Source organism: Vigna unguiculata, chromosome 9 (assembly GCF_037176805.1).
Source record: "Vigna unguiculata cultivar grain cowpea cultivar isolate G323 ecotype 2 chromosome 9, ASM3717680v1, whole genome shotgun sequence".
Taxonomy (NCBI): domain Eukaryota; kingdom Viridiplantae; phylum Streptophyta; class Magnoliopsida; order Fabales; family Fabaceae; genus Vigna; species Vigna unguiculata.
The window spans coordinates 5,411,282-5,431,843 of NC_140800.1; the positions used below are offsets into that span (position 1 = coordinate 5,411,282).

The 20,562-nt window shown below is 31.9% G+C and overlaps 2 protein-coding genes across 15 annotated transcripts; both read right to left on the bottom strand.

Annotated features, from left to right (window-relative positions):
* Positions 1–114: 114 nt before the first annotated feature.
* On the bottom strand, positions 115–6,952 carry LOC114162913 (PPR superfamily protein). 14 transcript variants are annotated; one of them, XM_028046919.2, is made up of 5 exons: positions 6,804–6,952; positions 3,333–6,710; positions 2,830–2,934; positions 2,487–2,668; positions 115–647 (listed from the first exon to the last, which is right to left on the bottom strand). In XM_028046919.2, exon 2 carries the CDS (start codon positions 6,679–6,681, stop codon positions 3,421–3,423), a length of 3,261 nt encoding a protein of 1,086 aa, XP_027902720.1. In that variant the 5' UTR covers positions 6,682–6,710; positions 6,804–6,952; the 3' UTR covers positions 115–647; positions 2,487–2,668; positions 2,830–2,934; positions 3,333–3,420. The 14 variants fall into 14 exon arrangements, with proteins under 14 accessions (XP_027902720.1, XP_027902717.1, XP_027902718.1 ...); XM_028046916.2 differs by having other exon boundaries at positions 2,487–2,706; XM_028046917.2 differs by having other exon boundaries at positions 2,487–2,709.
* Positions 6,953–12,826: 5,874 nt separating this feature from the next.
* LOC114162771 (uncharacterized) lies at positions 12,827–13,523 on the bottom strand. The gene has a single exon (XM_028046746.2). It carries the CDS (start codon positions 13,420–13,422, stop codon positions 13,093–13,095), a length of 330 nt encoding a protein of 109 aa, XP_027902547.2. The 5' UTR covers positions 13,423–13,523; the 3' UTR covers positions 12,827–13,092.
* Positions 13,524–20,562: the final 7,039 nt, after the last annotated feature.

Sequence of the window (20,562 nt, forward strand, 5' to 3'; positions counted from 1 at the left end):
CCTTGAGTTATTGGGATATACATTTACACAGTGAAGTTACACACTGGTATGGTATGGCAGAGTCGCTTTAAGTTAGTAAAACGACATTCTAAGTATTTTTATGTATGCTTCAAATGATTTCAAAGATTATAGAATTTTGAAGATGGTTCTCCCACAATATAATCTCCTATAATTTTGTACTACAACTTCTGAGTGCTTTTACATACCTGGGGAAGGGAGGTAAAGAACGATGAAAATTAATGGTAATTTACCAACTTGTAACTTAAGGAACAAGAGATTTCCACAGTACCTATTAGCCAAGGCCGGTCTCAAATTCTTAATTAACAGTAATTCTTGAATCAGCTCTAACTTACACCGAGCATTTGTAAGGTTGCAGCAATTTCAACTCAGGATCCCCAGTTCTCTAAATATCAACGTACTTCCTGTATAAGAAAAAGGTTTAGAAGGTAAAACCAGGAAGTAGAGAAGGTGATGCTTCATTCTTTGAATTTGAATCCTTTTGAACAGCTTGGGTTAAGAACACTGCCGAGACAAATGATAAGCACTAGAAGAGTCACGGATAGTCACAGAAGCTTGATCAATTGCCAATGGAAATGGTACATCCCAGTAATTACCAGCTGTATTGATAAGGCCTGAAATATAATTGTCTGCCCAAATAGATAGGAAATTTGGTTTAGCGATATTTAGATTTAATGATATTTTAATTGGATTCGTGTTATTGGTTTAGTTGATTAAATCAATTGTTAAAACTTGGATATATGAAAGGAACTGTTTGATTCTTAAATATACAAATTGACTTTCCATCTTCAAATTACGATTTTTTTCACTTGTAGGCAAATTTATCTCCGTTATTATGAAAATGGACAATTTTTTTAAAAATCACGAAAATAGACAAATCGTGCACCCTCTCACGTTTTCCAAAAGAGAAATCGTGGACCCCTCTCACGTTTTCCTTTGAATCCGGTGATCAAATTAAGAAATCGTGTAGGTGCTACACCTTAAATCAAAGTTGGCAATTTCAAGTTCAAATTGTGCAAGGGGTTAACTATTTCTATTGTAATCAATTACAAAGCGTTTGTAATCGATTACGGAATTGATTAAGGGAGTGCACAAATTCAAAAGAAAAAAAGTGTGGGGGGAAACGTTTTCTTTATTAGAAAACGTGTGGACGTGTGACATTTTCTAGTTGCACCCCATTTTCCCTTCCAAAAGCCACCATCTAGCAATTTCATTTGTGGTACGTGAATGGCACATCTGCACTATTGATCAAGCTATACATGTCTTAACTTTATACCAGACCTTTAAACCAAGTGTAAGACTTCCGGACAACCATCAACTACAAGGACACATAACAAAATGGATCGACCAAATCCGGATAAACACAAAAAGTATTCTTACTATCGTACTGAAAGTCATCATAGGGGCCAATGTCTATATCAGCAATGATTAGGACTCCTATGATGACCTTCAATACGAAAGTAAAAACATTTTTTTGGTTTATCCTTGGTTGATCCATTTCGTTATGGATCCTTGTAGTGGATGATTGTTCGAAAACCTTACGCCTGGTTTGAAGGTCTGATATAAGAGTAGGACCTATATAGCTTGACCAATAGTGCATATATGTTATTCACGTACCACAAAATGAAGTTGTTGGATGGCTTTTGGAAGGGAAAATGGGGCGCAACTAGAAATAATAGAAAATGTCACCCCACGTGTTTTCTAATAAAGAAAATGTTGCCCCCACACTTTTTTTCTTATGAATTTGTGTACTCCCTTAATCAATTTCGTAATCGATTACGAAATTTTGTAATCGATTACAATAGAAATCATTAACCCTTGCACGATTTCAGCTTGAAATCATCTAATCCCAACAAGACTTTGATTTAAAAATGTGTGGCATCTACACGATTTCTCAATTAACGTGAGACGGGTGCACGATTTCTCTTTTAGAAAACGTGTAGGACTGTACGATATATCTATTTTCGTAATTTTTTAAAAATTTGCCCATTTTCGTAATAACGGAGACAAATTTGCCTACAAGTGAAAAAAAAACCTCAAATTACACACTTTTCAAATTTGTTGCGGTTTTCAAGTTCTGTTTTACATTTTCAACCCCTAAACCCCCTAATTCAATTTGTAAGAAAAGAATATTACAGATTGAATACAATCAATGTCCTTTGAGAATTGACATAGGTTATGTTCTGTATTGCAAAGTTTAGAGAAAACTTAAAATATTTGGTTTCAAAACAACATTCAAAATCAAATATCATGTCTACAAACTCAAAGAACAATAAAATCATCACCAAATTCCAGTTCGAGACTTAAAATAACAAAATATATGGTAAATTTCCTAAATTTTTCGATGTGGTTGTTAGGGTTGTATGGCCCAACCCTTTGTTTTAAAGAGAAACACTATTGGGCTGACCCAATATGCATTATCCCAAAAAAGAAACAAAAGAGAAAAAAAAAACTAAGGTTTTCAGTACCTCGAATGGGGTTGGGTTGCACTGACATGGGCTTCTTCATCCTTACGCAGAGCAGTGTCATCCGGTTCACAATTTCTGTCATGGCCACGCCGAACTATGACTCTGAAACCCAATGTGGCTGTTATGAACCGCCATTCAAAACCCGATTTGCTACTGTCTTGTTGTGGTGGCCATCAAAAAGTCTGACACCAAAATCCTCCGTGATCATTTTTCGATAACACTGCTAAAAGTCACCAACAGACACTGAAAAATTTGTATAGAAGATATGATAAATGCAAGAGACCCAAAATGTAAAGTATCATTCAGTGTTACCAGAAACTCTAAACAAAAGCCCGGGGCATACAAGGATTTCGGGTGCAGGTGTCCCTCTCAGGATTCTAACTGAGAGCACAGTTTGACTGAGGGAACATATTTTGGAAAATTGAACTGACCCAGTGAAAGAACAGACCTGCAAAATTCAGATTTGAATATCAGCCATTATAACTTCCGTGATAATTGACAGACTCTGCTCATAGTTAACATTGCTAATTATTTTACTGCAAAAAGCTTCTTTGTTGAGTAAAAAATGCAATTTTCACGATCATATATCATACTAATTCTGCCACATTATTTAGTTAAGAAGGAAACTAAAGAAGCTGATCAAAACTAAAAGCCTTGTGAATGTATATTCTCTTAACACTGCCAACAACCTTATACCGAGAAGAGGAATTTTGTTCATATAAAGTACAAACTGAAGCAGAGTAACCAAAAAAAGAGTTCAGAAGGGATGAAGTATACTAAAAGATAAGAATCAACTTTTCGAGAAACCAAAAGAATGATACTGGAGGAATGTAATACAAACCATACAGGAATATCGCGTCTGAATGAGTAACACAACTGTTGGTTCAGCCTCATCAGTCAACATATATTCTGGAAAAGAAAAAGTATAATGCGATCAACCAAACTTTCTTCTCATTTTGTTTCTCAAATGAATTAACTTTTTCCTAGCAATAATCAATAATTCATTCAATCTTTTGGTTCCTCCACATGAATTAAAAGAAACCAGTTCCCTAGCTTGTATGTCCCTCAAAAGTTTTTCACTTTCAGTATGATAATTTCCAGCACAGAGAGAATCAATAAGAACAATGTATATAGACGTATTAGGCCAAAGATTTCTATGTTTCATCTCTTCATAAAGCTTAAAAGCTGCTTCAATATCTCCACTAGCACAAAGGCCAGATATAAGAACATTATACGCAACAACATCAAGCTTCAAATGACAATGTTCCATTGTGCTCCTCAATTCCAAAGCTTTTGCAACATTAGCTTCTCTGCAATAGACGTGCATTAATGTAGTGAAAGTAGCAACAGTTGGAATAATTTGCCTCTCAAGCATCAAATCAAGAACCCAAATAGCATTTTCCATCTTCTTTGAATGTGCAAGCCCTCTAACAGTAGCACTCATTGCAACATTGTGGGAGCTGACACCATATGTTTTCATTTCATCTTGAAGTTTCAATGCTCCTTTTATGTTCCCAACTCTACACATACCATTGATTAAAGTAATATATTGTTTAATTGTAGGAACAGAACCACTTTCCAACAAGGCTTGCAAAATATGATGGGCTTTATCAAATTCGCTAGTTCTAATGAGTCCATTAAAAAGAGCATTGTATGTATCTACGTTGGGAATTATTGTAAACTGATTCATTTGATATAACAGATCATAGACCATTTTCATCTCATTCCTTTCACAGAACTTGGAAATAAGCATGTTAAACGTAGAGCAGTCCGTTATGAAACCTTTCAGTGTTATCCATCTTAAAATTTTAATAGCAACATCAAATGATTTCGACTTACAATACCCAAGAATAAGAGAGTTCCATGAATACTTATCTGGTAGAAAACCGTTTCTGATCATGTCTTTGTATAACATAAAACATCTTGCCATTGCATTCCTCTTTGCATATCCATGTAGTAGGATGTTGTAAGTAGCCAAATTGAAGCATACATTTTTACTCTTCATTGTTGATAGAATATCATTGACCTCCGACATTTTCCCTTTCCTTAAGTATTGATCTATAATCACATTGAATGCTATAGTATCAGGCTCCACACAATTGCTTAGCATTTCTTCAAAAATATAGAAAGCTGCTCTTGAATGTCCATGCTTAAGAAGTCCATAGACTAAGCTGGTGTACACAGCAGGATTTGGAGATAATAATCGTTTTTCAATTGCCTTTCCTGAAAAAAGGAGTGCGGCAACTATTTTACCCTTCTTGCACAGCCCCGTAATAATATTAGTGTATGTAAAATTGTCAGGCAGAAAATCATTTGTAACCATCTCATTAATAAGGGCAACTGCATCAGATAAATTTCCTGATCTACATATAGAAGTAAGCATTGTGTTGAAGATAACATTATCAACGGCATTAGGAACAGAACAAAGTCTATGGAAAAGCTTCCATGCTTCATTAATATGTCCACTTCTGCAAAGTGCTTTCAATAGACCCCCATACGTGAATTGACTTGGCAAATGGCCTAACCAATTCATTTTATCAAACATAGAAAAAGCTTTTAATGCATCCCCAGAATTTCCGTAACTATTTATAACACAATCAAAAGTAATTGAATTAGGATCAAGACCAGTTCTGTTCATATGTTCCATAAAATACTCAGCCTCTTCAAGTCTTCCGCATCTACAGAAAGCGGCAACCAACACATTACATGTAAAGTGATCAGCAGCATAACCACTGCGATTCATAATTGCATAAGCGTTTAATGCCTCTTTTAAATATCCCATTTTACAATAATTGTAGATTAATGTTGAACACAAAATGCTATTTGGCACAAGTCCAGTCCTATACATCTTACACATAATCTCCTTTGCATCATTTATCTTCCCCACCCTGAAAAATCCATTTATGAGCACCGTAAATGTAACAACATCAGGACTAACAGAAATTTTTAACATATCATCCAACAACTGCACAGCTTCTTCAAACCTGCCATGCTTACACAACCCATCCATCATTGCTGAGTAACTAATGTGACCAACTCCCACCCCATCCATCCTCATTCTCTCAAGAATACTAGAAACCACTCCAAATTCAGCATGCTTGGATAGCCCATTCAAAAGAGCCCCATATGTAACTTCATTAGGTCTTAAACCACATGATACCATAACATCCATCAATCTTAATGCCTCCCTATTGTTGCCCATCCTACAGTGCCCAGCTATCAAAGTATTGTAAGTGACAATGTTAGGTAATAAATTAAATGATGACATTTCATCAAAAACTTTTGCAGCAACTTCAATTTTCCCCTCCTTCACAAATCCATTAATAAGAGTATTATAAGTTATCTCATTTGGATACACCATTTTCCTTCTCATCCTTTTTAACAATAAATAACCTTTTGCACTCCTGCCTTCCTTGCACAAATTCCCTACCAAAACATTATATGTACAAACATCTGCCCCAATACCCTTAGATGCCATGGAGTCAATCAACTCAGATGCTGCTTTGTACCTTCCTTTCTTGCAATACCAATTAAGCAAGGTATTGTAAGTGACGGCAGTCGGATAAACACCACTTTCTTCCATTTTCCTCAAGAGAACGCCAGCACTTTTAAACTTCCCCCGTTCGCACAACGCATTCAACAATATGTTGAATGTAGCAACATTAGGACAAATCCCTTTGGTAAGCATCTCTTTGAAAAAGGACCAAAACATATCAACCTTCTCCTCCTTCACAAGGGAACCTAACACCATGTTACAAGTATATACAGAAGGCTTCAGTCCCCGAAACCCCATTAAGTAGAAAGTCTGCACAGCCTCTCCAACCATCTTGTCCCTCAAACAAACCCTAATCAGGAGGTCAAAAACAGCTGGGTTTGAGTTGCAAATGGGGTACGTCTCCATCAAAGCATAAAAGACAGAGTTCAAACCAATTGGCAGTTGTAACATCTGCCTTAAGGTTGTTTTGGCAAAGTTGTACATTCTAGCTCTAACAAGTATGTGGGTAGTAGTGCAGATGATATGAGTAACATGTTTGAGCTCTAAATTGGGTTGCTTTATGACCCAATTGAGAAATTTCAGAGCCAACCTTCCATGAACAGGCCTCAGGGAAGCCAATCTATATTTCATACAGTTCAGTGACTCCCAACGGTGCACAGTGAGAAAAGTGTATATACTCTTCTCCATATCCAGAACCATCCAATGATTCGAAAGGTACAAACTTTATACTGAAAATCAGAAACAAAGAGGGAAAGAAAACGTGGGTTTAGAGAGGGCGAGAGTAACGAGTAAAAGCAAGAAGGTAAAAGGAAGGGGTTTACCTTGAGTGACACGAAAACGAAAGATTGAAGGATGACTATCTTCCATATTCAAGGACTAGAAATGGTGCGCTGATGACCCGTTTAAGACCCGACCCGAATCAAGTTTTCACACGTTGGTACGCGAAATAAATGAAATTTTTATCTAGGTTCATATAAATGGACCCTCTGCGACCAAATAAGATTTGTACGAAAAATCTGCCATAACTGGACCAGTCACAGTGGTGAGAGTTTTACTAACCTTTTCTTTTAATTATTTATAAACATTTTTTTTATTTACTTCTGAACCATTATTTACTTATATTATATTATAAATTTCTTTTTTTTTTCTTTCATCACCCAAATGATTTTGAGCCTACAATACATGCATCACAATCTTATAATGGTTCATACAGTAAGCTACAACATTTAATGCACCAAGCTTTCTGTATAGAAAACATTTGATCAAAAAAAATGTTTGGAAAACCTTTTAAGGTACACCAATTAATACTAAAATAAATTTTGAAATGTGAAGCAAAGAATACATTAATAAAAAAATGAAAATACTATGACAAATGTTCTTGAATTTTTCTATATTTACAACTCAAAGCTTTATAAGGAAGTGCAACCTTATGAAAACGTTATCAAGTACATGGAGATTTTGTCTCTCGATGATGACCTATTACAAATTCCAAAAAGCTAGAAAATTAATACATGATACTATAATATATTTTTCTAGTGTTCTTGCTCTAAGTTTTCCTTGTAATATTTTCTTTAATGAGAGAGTGTTAACCCTTCGAATTCTTCATTTTACGAAGTTACCACTTGTGATGAAATTAATTAATCCAGCACCAAACAGAAGCCATCACATGAAATTAATTACAATATTTTATGAGTAATTAAACCCAAAAAATAAAAATTAAATTTGAACACCTAAACTGTAATCACGTCAACAGCCCATGATAATATTAATTAAAACCCAAACAACATTCAAGCAATGGGTCCAAGAATGGATAAAACAGAGAGAGGAGAAACGGGGTTGAACCTTGAAGGCACCAGCGGCCAATGGCTGTTTAGGGCTCAGGTGCAGTCAACCCTCTTTGGTAAGCCGTGAACGAGAGAAAGGATGCGAAACGTGCAGAGACTCTCGTCTTTGAGCTTGGTGCAGAGAGAGTTTGGCGGCGCAAAATTGCACAGTGGTCACAGTGGCGCACGGTAATGGTGAAGGACCAAAGTCGGTGCTATCGTCGCCGTTGCAGGTTTCGTCGGAAGCTCGCCGGGATGTGAGTGATAATGCGTTTTTGTTTTGTATATGAAATTCGGAAAAGTATCGAAAGAAGGAGAATTCGTGAGTGAGGTATATATATATATATATATATATATATATATATATATATATATATATTCTGACTTTTTTTGATGATGTGATGGATTAAAAGTGAGTCCAAATATGGTTTTTTTCTTCATAGTGAGTGGTGTGTTGATGAAAAATGAGCCTCTTGGAGGCGTGTATTGTGAGAGGTAAATCAGACGAGTGTGAGTCTCGCGTGTCTGAGTGAATAGTTCTTTTGGGAGAAAGAGAAAGAGAATGCCACGTGACATACAAAGATGGTTTTTGAGGGTGAAGAAAATGAAGATAAGGGTGTAAGTAGTAAAGTGAGTATTGGGCTTTTAAAAAAAAATGAAAGTGGGTGGTAAGAATAGAAGAATAGAGAATGATAATAGAAAATTGGGTTTCTATTATTTTTAATTTTTAATTAACTTAACCATTTTTTAAAATCTTTTTTACAAACTTTATTTCAATCATTTTTATTTATTTATTTATTTATTTTTGAATTTTTTAAAATACAATTTATCTATCCAAACGGAATCGGATGTCGACAGTGTGAAAAACGAGAGAAACACAATAAAGGATGGTTGAATTATGTTTCAAAACTTTTGAAATCGACATATTTAGTCCATTATACACACTACTACTATAAGATATAAGAAAGTATTATTTCAGCTTGTAAATACCTTTTGCTAACTCGTACGAGTATTATTTCATAACATAGTTACTCTTGACTAATCTGTTGAGTATTCTTTTGGAACATAGTCACTTTTGGCTAACCCGCAAAATATTCTTTTAACTTTTAACTACTCTTGTCTAATAATCTGAGTATTATTTCGGAACGTAGACACTCTTGCCTAACTTGTAAGAGTATTCGTTAACAAATAGCCCCTTAAGACAAATGATTGTCTAAGATGTGATCAAAAGGTCATAAATCTCGCTCACTAGAGAGTGGTTGCGTCTTACTATGTTTACAACTACATGGTTCTAACATTAAGGTATTGGGCCGCATTTTTGTATTAGTGTTAGCATCAACGTTTTTAACTTTTTCTTCTTCAATGATATCTTATGTATATAGTTGTCAAAACGGACCACCGGCCTGGCCTATCACAGGTTGACCACTTAGTAAGTTAACCTAACTTGACTCACTTATTAGTAAGCTAAAAAAATTTGAACCCGACCCAGCCCACCACGGGTTGACTCACTAACTCACTTAATTAGAAAAAATAGAAGTTTTTTTCTTCAGTCACAAAAAAAATAAATTATAATTATGATTAAGATCCAAATAAACTTTAATACAATCCAAAATGATGTTAAACTCTAAATACAAACAAAAATCATAAAAATATAAATTACCAATGTGTTGGCTAAAAGAAAACAACACAACCCGACCCAAATGCAAAACCCAACATAATAAAAAACACTTATGTGACCCTTTATTTAGAGGTTGGTGAGTCGGGTTGTGTGACACTACATGAAAATATTCAATTAGAAACTAATTTTAGAAACTAAAAATAGTTAGTCATTATAGTGACCAATATAGATACCAATTTACAAAATTAGAAATTATTGGTTACTAAAATAGTCACTATTATAAATAAAAAAATTATAATTGGTCACTAGGTTGGTCACTAATTAATTAGAGACCAATTTAGAAACTAAGTTATTTTAGTAACCAAAACCTAGGTAGCAAATTTTTAGTGACCAATTTCTTTTTGTAGCTAAATCTATGATAACTAATTTTAAAGACCAATTTAGTGACTAATTATATTTTTTTTATTCATAATAGTGACTATTTTAGTAATCAATTATTTTTAGTTTTGTAAATTAGTATCTAAATTAGATACTATAGTTACTAATCATTATTAGTCACTAAAAAGTGGTTACTATTTAGAAGTTTTCTTGTAGTGTCACCACAAGTTTGAGTCGGACTGGGTTGAGAAAAAATCAATTTTTCCAAAAGTGGGTGGAACTGAACCCGACTCATTTAATCCATTGGTTAAACGAGTTCAAGTCGAGTTAAAAGTGAGTTGACTCATTTAACTCACCAACATTTTTTTTTATTTTTTTTTATTTTTCTGTTATAGTTATTTACTTATTCTAATTATATAGGTTAAAAATTTCATATTTTTAAATGCTAGAATGTTATTCAATAATATTTGAATAGTGTGAATGTTTAATTAATTTGTTTGTCAAATTATATATGTTGTCAAATTATCTTTATAATAATATTTCGAGAATTAGGTGAATACTTTGATACCACTATTATAAAAATAAATTAAGTCAATTATCTCTCATTGTAATGCAATAAATATATAAAATAAATTGCAAAAAAAAAAAATTCGTAAGGTAGTCAACTCACTAACTCATCAACTTGTGGTGGGTCGGACTGGGTTACAAAATTTCTACCTCACCAAAAAGTGAGTTGGGTTGAGCTAACCCTTTTTTAGCTCAACCCGGTGTGAGCTGAGTTGGCTCACTTTGACACTCCTAACTTGCATATGATGAACTAGTTTAGATCCTTTCAGTAATATGATTTTACACTTTTAAATTATGTTATATTCAATTATTTAAGCACATAATCAAAACTAAATATATGGTCAATTGAACTTGGATCTAACAATAGCCACAAGTAATGTAACTGAATAGAGGCAAGTGGCTTATATTTGTTCTTCATCATATATGTTTTTTTTTTAATTATATATATACTTCGTTTCTAATAGATACAAGTCTTGAGCTAGGGTTGATATGAAGAAAAGGATGTAACACTAAAATTGTTCAAATTTTTTTTAGGTTTAATTATTCATATGGTACCCATTTTGGTAGAGGTGTCAATTGCATCCCTTTTGAAAAAGTGCTTCAATTAGGTTCATTTCATATGAAGATGATTAACGGCGTGTCACATGTCAGTTTGTGGTTAATTTTTTTTTTGTAAAACAAAAAAAATGTCACGTGTCAGATCCCTGGTGTGACACGTGGCATTGTCAATGCCAAGTGACAATGCAATTCCACGTGTCAGGGTCACCATCAAATATGATTGTCTTGAATTCAATTTAGTCCCTACTTATGTATCTTTGATTTAATCTTGAGCCGATTTGTTTTTAATAATTAAAATCCATTTTTTATAAAATTAAAACTAATTAAGTATAAATATTTTTTAAAAAATTAAGTATTGATATTTATATTAAAATTTAGTGGTAAAAGTCATTTATTTTTAATAAAAAAATATTATTATAACATTCATACAAATAAAAAAAATTTGTGAGAGACAATATTTTTCTATTTTGAAAAAAAAATAATTAACAAAACATGAGTACTTAATAAAAAGTAATTAATAAAGTAATATGTTAAAAAAATATTTTTAATAAAAAATATTAGTATAACATTTATATAAATAATAAATTTGGTCTGAAATTGGAAGAAACAATATAATTATCAGTACTTAATTTTGTAAAATTGTTTATACTTAATTAATTTTAATCTTGTAAAAAATGGATTACAAAAATTGGGACAAAATTAAATCAGATACATATAAATAGAGACTAAATTGAATCAAAAAGACATATATGAGGATTAAATTGAAATCAACATTTGATAGTGACATTGACATGCATTGCCACGTGGCATTGACAATGTCATGTGTCACACCAGACATGATACATGGCATTTTTATTTTTTTTTGCAAAAAAAAAATCTAAAAGATTTTAAAGAAAATAAAAAAAAACCACATACTGACACGTAGCACGCCGATACAATTGACATTTTTTTATTCAAAAGTTAAAATACAATTAACACTTTTTTCTTTTTTTAAAGACGGATACCATATTAATACACATCTACTTGATATTATCTAAGTAATTAAACTTTTTTTTATATTACATTAGTGATAAGATGCAACGAAAGTGAATATCATAGGCGAATGATAGAGATGAAACGAAGGAAACCATTATAACTTTGAGAGTTTTAGATTTGTCTAGAATTATGCTAGTTGTGGGAGACGTATGCCTAAAATTATGCTACTTGTGGGTAATGTTTACCTAGAATTATGCTAGTTGCAAGTGAAGTTTGCCCAAAATTATATTAATTATGAGTGCGTACGAGACAAGTATAAAAATAAGTTTCAATTTGAGTTTGAAATCACTCATACTAAATACACCACTCAACTTGTATAAAAATATTAATTTTAAATTGAATCACGTTTAGTTCGGTCGTAAATAAAAAGTCAGTTTAAAAGAGGCTGAAGAATACGAGGTCCAATAGATAATTATTAAAAACTTATTCATCTAATAATAAATATTGAAAATTCATTGAATCTAACGAAGATTTTGTGAATATTTGACCACCAAATAATATCTAACTACAAATGGAGTAATCTGGTTGGGTACATCATAGTCATTAATATTTCCCGACCGTCCCATGTGGGTCAGGTCCCTTAACAGGTGGAGATTCTTTAACTACACATCCTTAATTTCTGGAAAGACAAATTCATTAGCTGTGACTCCGTGTCTTTCCAGCTCCCACCTTCTCACCTGTTCTTCCTCATTAACAACCCACTTCCCTCATCACACCACATCTTCATCTCACCACTGTTTATCCCTTAAATATCTAAACTTTTTTATTTTTTAAACATCCCTTCTTCAATCACCATTAGCATTAACGCATTGTTCCCAGATTCAGATCGCTCAAATGTAATAAAAAAGAGGAACAAACAACCCAATTTATATACACTAAAAGATTAATATATTGATAAAAAATAATTAGCTTCCTTACAAGAACATGATCGTGGGATTCCATACCAAAATGGCAAATAAATCAATACAAACCACCAACAACAACCTTGAACAAATCAAAGCCACTTTACTTAAAAGTATTACCAAGACCTCAACAGAAAAGGACCCAAATTATTCAAAACTAAAGAGGGAAAAGAAAAGAAAAGAAAAGAAGAGTTATTTTTTATCAAAAAGAGGGTGGTTAATGGTTACATTACATCTCAAATAAAACCTCTAATTTGTTGTGACTATGTCTCTCTTCTTCGTGTTGAGGCCTGGGCGCGGCGGGGGAGGAAGACGGAGAGGAATGCGCGGAGGTGGACAAGACCAAGCTCCCTTCGCTCCAGGCCCGCCGTATGGGATACGAAACGCTGTTGCAGCGCGGCGACTTGTTCGAGCAGGGTTTGCGGCGGCGCGACTTGCTGTGGAGCGCGCAGCTGCAGTTGCGGTGATAGGGGCGCCGCTCTATGTCGTTGTCGTAGGCGGAGATGCAACCCTCGTAGATCGGCCGAAAGAGCCCGTCTGCGGCGGCGCTTGAGGCCATTGTGCGGGAATGCCGAGAATGACTTCGGTGGCTCAAACACGTGGCACCCACCAGCCCTCAGTTTGTGAGGCTTTGAAGAACAGTGGTGGGTGTTTATATAAAGAGGGGTGAGAGCGTTAAATAGTAGTAATGGAGAGAGAGAAGGGAGGGGGTGTTTGTTCGTTGTCGACAAACGCCACGTGCGGAGTTCCAAGCGCTGTAAAAGGCGTGTGTTGTACGCGCAACTGGTTTTGACGTGGCTCGTTAGTTTTTGTAACTGTTTTGGGTTGAACGGGGTTTTCAAAACCTAAAAGTAGTTAGCCACTTCAGCTTTTTAAGATCTTGATTGATTATGTCCCTTAAACTAATTGGATTTTCTTTTAAGTATAACTTTTGAAATATACAAAAATTATGTAATATTTATGTTTATAATGTATAAATGTTTATAGTAATATAAAATATATTTTAAAGGAACAGTATTTTTATACAAGGGATAGTTTTTAATATTTACTAGCATCTTTTAGACGATTCTACTTTTTAATATATTAAAATCATTTTTAGTAAAGTACATAATTTAAAAATCTCACTCTTATTAATAAAAATCAGTAACTTTTACATTTAAATATAGTCACAATTATATATTTTAAGATTCTTACAAAATTATTTATTTTTACGAGATGGTATTATTTTAATGTAAAATATGTAGGTGCGGATTATATGAGTTTTCAATTATATAAAATTATTTTAATTTTTTAAATTACTAAATTTAATTTAAAAATAGAAGAAAAAATGTAAAAAGAAATGGATTAAAAAAATTAAATATAAAGATAAATTAATTTTCTAAATAAGGTCATCTTAGATATCATTATGAACTTTGAGATTTTGATTATGCTCATGTCCAAAATCCATTGATCATTTGACATCACATGCAAATTTATTAAAAAAGAAAAAAGAAAATAAAAAGTACAAAGCATAGAGGACATACCAAATCTATGATAAAAATTATACTTCAATAAATATAGACAAATTGTATACATTATAAAAAATATATATAAATAAATGCATGGAGATAAAACCATAACACATATACAAGATCAAAAAGAAATTCTATAATAAACTTCTAGTTTAAGCATACATCAAATGATGCAAAAAAAATTCCACCCACACCATAGAGATCAAGCAAATATCACACATTAGTGCACAAAAGGACTTTAACACCAATTATTTTGGAAATTTTATTTTGATTCTTTAACCAAAGCATATTCAAACGAAGTAAAAAAAGGTAGAGTTTTATGTTTCGATTCATAACTAAAGCCTATTCTTTACTTTATGTGTTTGTTATTTCTTGAGCCGAAGCCTATTCTTTTTTTTTAATTATTGTTTCAATTTCTTCCCATAATTTAACCAACTCAGAAAGAATCATAGGCAATACTAGATACAGAACACAAATAGAATATGATTCTCTATCAATTTACTTTTTATTAAAATTTTGCCATGTACATATATAAATTAAAATAAAACTCTATCAAAGAAACTACTTTATCAAATTGTTATACAAATTCACTATAACTAACTCAATAACAATATTTAAGCTAATTACAAGCCTTACAAATGCTCAAAGCACCATGTGAGAAAATACGTCTAATGTGAAGAACCTGAACAAAAAATAATTGCATTAGGAAGAAAGGATTAGGAAACAAAAAAAAAACTGTAAAACAAGAGAGTGAACCTCTCACCGCTTTCGAAATGAGAAGGAAAGGGAGGCTTGTAGTTGCAATGCAACGACACAATTCGAATTGGCGACTAGGAAGGGAAGGGAGCAACGACTTGGTTCACGTTTGGCGAGGAAGAAGGGAGAGGAATGGAGGAATGAGGCTCTTGTAGTAGAGGAGTGATGCAAATGGAAGTTATAGAAAATGTTTCATAATGGGTGAGTGTATAATGACACAATGGAAAAGCTTTGGTGTAAAAACATTTCCTTATTACCTTTGAAGGAATGTATATTTGAAGTACTCTAGACTCAAAGCACATAATGTATATTTGAAGTAAAAACATTTGTTTTTTCTCATCTATCCTAAGATTCCTTTGTATGAACTTAACATTTCTACCACATTCATAATTTTTTAGGAAAGTCAATACTCACCATTACAAAGCATGTTACTTAAAAAAATATTTTTTAAATTATTTTAATTCTTACAATAGAGACTTAAAAGTAAAAACAATTAAAATAAAGGAGTGTCAAGTAGTGCATTTAGGTACTCTTTAGGCATAATTAATGATATTTGATTTTATCGTATTTATGTTGAAATATGGAATAATTAATTCCACTTATTAAAATAATATAAATTCATATAATAGATCCTCTAAAGAGAGAAAAAACCCATTTCTGTCTTTTATTTCTACAATCATTTTCAAAACACAAACAAACACTTTAGAATTTCTAATTGCTTCTACCAAGAAGCAAGCACCAATATTCTCTAGTTTTTTAAGGCTGGATCTCAATGAAAGCTTGAAATGTGAAGGCTTGAAAAAATGAAAGCCCGAAACGTTTGAAAGGTACAATCTTTAATTTTTGAAAAAGAAAAAAGAAAATCTCTTTGAAATTTCTAGTCTTTTCTAAATTCTTATATGATGGAAATATTGTACTTTTTTATGAGCATTTTTGTATCAAATAAATGAAGTAATAGTTAAGAATAATTAATATGTCTTGAATTTTATAAAATTGCATAGTTAACTGGAATATTAGATGAATTTTGAGCTAATCATCATAGATGTAATTTTACTTTATTTAAAGGACAAAAATGCCCATAAGTAATATACAACTCTAATTAATAATTTATTTGATAAACATCTATAAAAACTTAAAAAATAATTAAATAATAAAATAACTATATTTTAATATTGCTAAAAACTAAAATATAACTAAACGTAAAAAAAGGAAATTAATTTGAAAGAGTGGCAAAAAATATTATGAAAAAAGGGAAAAAAATTTCACATGAAAGTGTAATATTTTTATCATAGAAGAATTTGAAAATGACTATAAATTTCACAAGAGATTTTCTCTTTTGCAAAAATCAAAGATTGTACATTTCAAACGTTTCAAGCTTTCACTAAGAGACTCTTTAAGTGTTAGAGAGATATTTTTTTATTGCATTTTCGTAGATGCCTTAGATATTCCAAATGGTTTATTTTGTGTTAGAGATAGGGATGTCAACGAAGCGGATAGGGTACGGGTAGTAGCTCCCTCGTACCCTACCCGTTAGATAAATATCTACTTCGTATCCATCCTCATATTCGTGTAGGTATCTGTTATGCGGATACCCGCATATTTTTTTAATATCCATGGGTACCTACGAACATTTACGAAAAAATAAATAAATATTTAACAACATATTTTAATCTTAAGTTCAAATAAAATACAATATATAACATTCATAAATTTCAAACAAAGTCTAAGTTGTTATGAATTAATGATTGTCCATTGATTAATACATTTACCCATATGATTTTGATACTCATGATTCATTACTCTTTATGTAAATATTTGTATTAACTAAGTTGATTTGTTTCCTTTATGGAGTACATGTTGTATCTATAAATAGGACTCTTCCTATCAATAATAATACACAAATGAATTGCTCCCAATTCTCTCATTCTCTATTGTTTCTTCTCTTCTCTATTATCTATTATTCTCTCTGTTATTCGCTTTATTTCATAACACGTTATCAGCACGATGCTCCAACCAATTAAGGATTAATAGAAGCTTTTTCCCTCTAACGATAGTGCTATACGTGTCTCAATCCAGACTTTTTCTAATCCTTTCTTAATTTATAACTTTACCTTATATTTTTCCTCTTGTGATAACAATTGTTTGACTTTATCAAATTTCATCTTCGTCTTATTATTTTTATTATGATGGTGATTATTATTATTATTTTGATGATTATTATTATTATTAATATTATTATTTTATGTGTTAGTTCTAAACACGTGAAACGTTGCAAAATTTGGATTTGTGACCCTTGATATTACAAGGTAGAATTCCTTATATTGGTTTTTAAATGTTGAAACACATTTAGATGCAATGGATATTGGGATACCATTAAATAAAGAAATGAAGCATCTAAGCAACTAATTTGCTCATGCAACAAAAATATTGTGAAAAAAGATTTTACAAATATTATGAATTTATTTCATGCCTATGTATGGCTGAATGGACAAAGCAATAAAGCTTTTGATGAAAAATCGTGAGATCCGCCTAATCTACTCCATTCCCAGAAGTGAATGCAGCAATAAATATTATGAATTTATTTCATGCCTTTGTATGGTTGAACAAAACAATGAACTTTTGATAGAAAATCATGAAACCTGTCCAAATTGGTTATGCTCCATTCCCAGGAGTGAATGCAACAATATTTGATTTATATTTTCATGATCGTGATCGTGATATTGATTATGAACATGGTTATAAAGAAAATTTCAAAGACACGTTTTGTCACCAGAAGTGGCACAATAAGGTGAAAAAAGGAAAATGTGAAAATATTGACAAAAAGATGAAAGTATATATTATCATTATGGTGGTAAAGGCCATTTGAGTTGTACTTATTGTACACCGGAGCATCTTACAAATAACGAGAAGAACATAGAAACACAATTTGCTTATGAAGATGGTGATTCTGATTATGGCCATATGGATGCTACTCATCTTGATATTATTATTTTCTTTGCTAAAGCAAATGGAAGCATTGATCACCTCATTGATCATGAGAGTGTTAAAAAAAACCTCTCATATTGATATTTACGTTTATATGAAAAACGAATGTTTGCACTAGTACCAAAGGATATGTGTCTTATTGATAGTGCAACAACTTATACAATTCTCAAGAGTAATAAATTTTTCTCTTGTTTGATAATACGAGACATCAATGTTAGTATTATTTATAGTACTACAAATATATTTGAAGACTCTAGAAGAGCTATTATACTTCTACCAAGAAGTTGAATAAAAAGTTTCAAGGATATTTGTCTAAATGGATATTATATTGAGACAAACAATGAAAAAGATATGAAATATCTTTATATCTCTACGATTGAGTTGAAAAAAAATGTATATTCGAGAAATTATCAGCATTTCCTTATGGTTTATACTTCACATATATTAGTTCCAAAGACACGTTTGAAGCGTGGTAGGCCTATTGGTTCCAAAGATAAAAAATCTTGAATGAGAAAGGGAGCTAAAATGCAAAATGACTTAATCGAAAAGGTTGAAATCCCAAAAGATTCATTTGACATAATTAATGGTTCAGTTTCAGAAGAACCTCAGGTACCTAAAATTGTTGAAAATGATGAGATCTCAATAAATTATGTCATGAATCATATAATATGGAACCGAAATGAAATTAACATTGACGAAACTTTTACTTATAACATAACGATGAATGCTATGAATGACAATGAAGATCAATAAGCAATAATCATTGAAGATTATCGGCAAAGAAAAGATTGACAAAATGAAAATATGCAAAGAAGCATAATTATATTTGTTTGCTAAACAAAAGGTTTTTGGACGTATAGTTCGCACACCTAAAGTTGTGAAACCCGTTGGGTACATATGGATTTTTGCGCAAAAATAAAATTAAGAATGATGAAATTGTTAGATACAAAGCAATTGGTTACTCAAGGTTGTTCACAAAACCTTGTATTGATTTGTGAAAAAAACATATTCACTAGTATTGGATGCAATAACATTGCAATATTCGATTATCCTAGTTGTACGACAAGATTTGCATTTACATCTAATGGATGATGTTACAACCTATTCGTATGGTTCTTTTGAGAATCATATTTATATGAAAATTCTTAAGGATTTTATTTGCCTAACAAGACAAATTTTAAAAAGGGTTATTCAATAAAATTGAACATGCTCTTTTATTGATTAAAGCAATCAGGACATGTGTGGCATAACCGTCTTATTGAGTACTTATTAAAAGAGGGATATAGAAATGATCTTATTTATCTTGTATTTATATGAAAAGATCCAAAAATGAATTTGCCATAATTATTGTTTATGTAGATGACATAAACATCGTTGAAACTCCTAATGAGCTCACAAAGGCAATTGATTACTCAAAGAAATAATTTGAGATGAATGATCTTTGAAGGGCAAAATCTTATTTAAAATTGGAAATTGAGTATTTAAATAAATGTGTTTTTATACGTCAAGAGACTTATATAATTAAGGTGCTTAAAATGATCTAAATGGACAAGTCATGTCCATTATGTACTCCAATAGTTGTGAGGTCGTTAGATGTTGATAAAGACTCTTCTTAGACCTCAAGAAAATGATAAAGATCTTCTTGGTCCAGAAGCACCATATCTTAGTGTCATAGAAACACTAATGTATCTTGCTAATTATACTTAATCTTATATTGCATTTGCTGTAAATTTGTTAAGCATGATATAGTTATTCAACTACAAGAAGAAAATGGTTTGGAGTAAAACATATACTTCGTTACTTTAAGGGTATTACGAATATGAGCTTATTCCATCCAAATGATTAAGATTCAGACCAATGGGTTATGTATATGCATGTTATTTTACATATTCTCACAATGTCACAATGGTTGATCACAAACAAGATGTTTGTTCACATGTGGTACCACAATGATTTCATGAATGTATATGAAACAAACCATAGTAGCAAAATCGTCTAATCATACAAAATTACGAGGAAAGTTGTGAATATGTTTGGTTAAGGTCTATAATTCAACATGTGCAAGAAACTTGTGACTATCCCTGACAAAGATGGAATCAACAACCATATATGAATAGAATAGTGTATTGTTCAATTGAAAGGATGATATAAATATCCAAAAATTCATTAATGTGAAAATATGGCAGGTCTATTTATGAAGTTTTTGCCAAAAAGAACTTTTGAGCAAATGATTCATAAGTTCGGACTTTGTGACCTTAATGATGTAAGTTTACATGAGGGTGATAAATATAATATGTGATGAACAATATTGTATTAAAGAATACAAAATGTTGTACTCTTTTTTCTTCACTAGGTTTTTTTTGTATCCCAAAGGGTTTTTCTAGTAAGGTTTTAACGAGACACAATTCTTTTATCAATGGACACTCAAGGGAGAGTGTTATGAATTA

Excerpts from the sequence above, each read along its gene's own strand:
- LOC114162771 (XM_028046746.2), bottom strand. The coding sequence starts at position 13,422 with ATGGCCTCAAGCGCCGCCGCAGACGGGCTCTTTCGGCCGATCTACGAG.
- LOC114162913 (XM_028046919.2), bottom strand. The coding sequence starts at position 6,681 with ATGGTTCTGGATATGGAGAAGAGTATATACACTTTTCTCACTGTGCAC.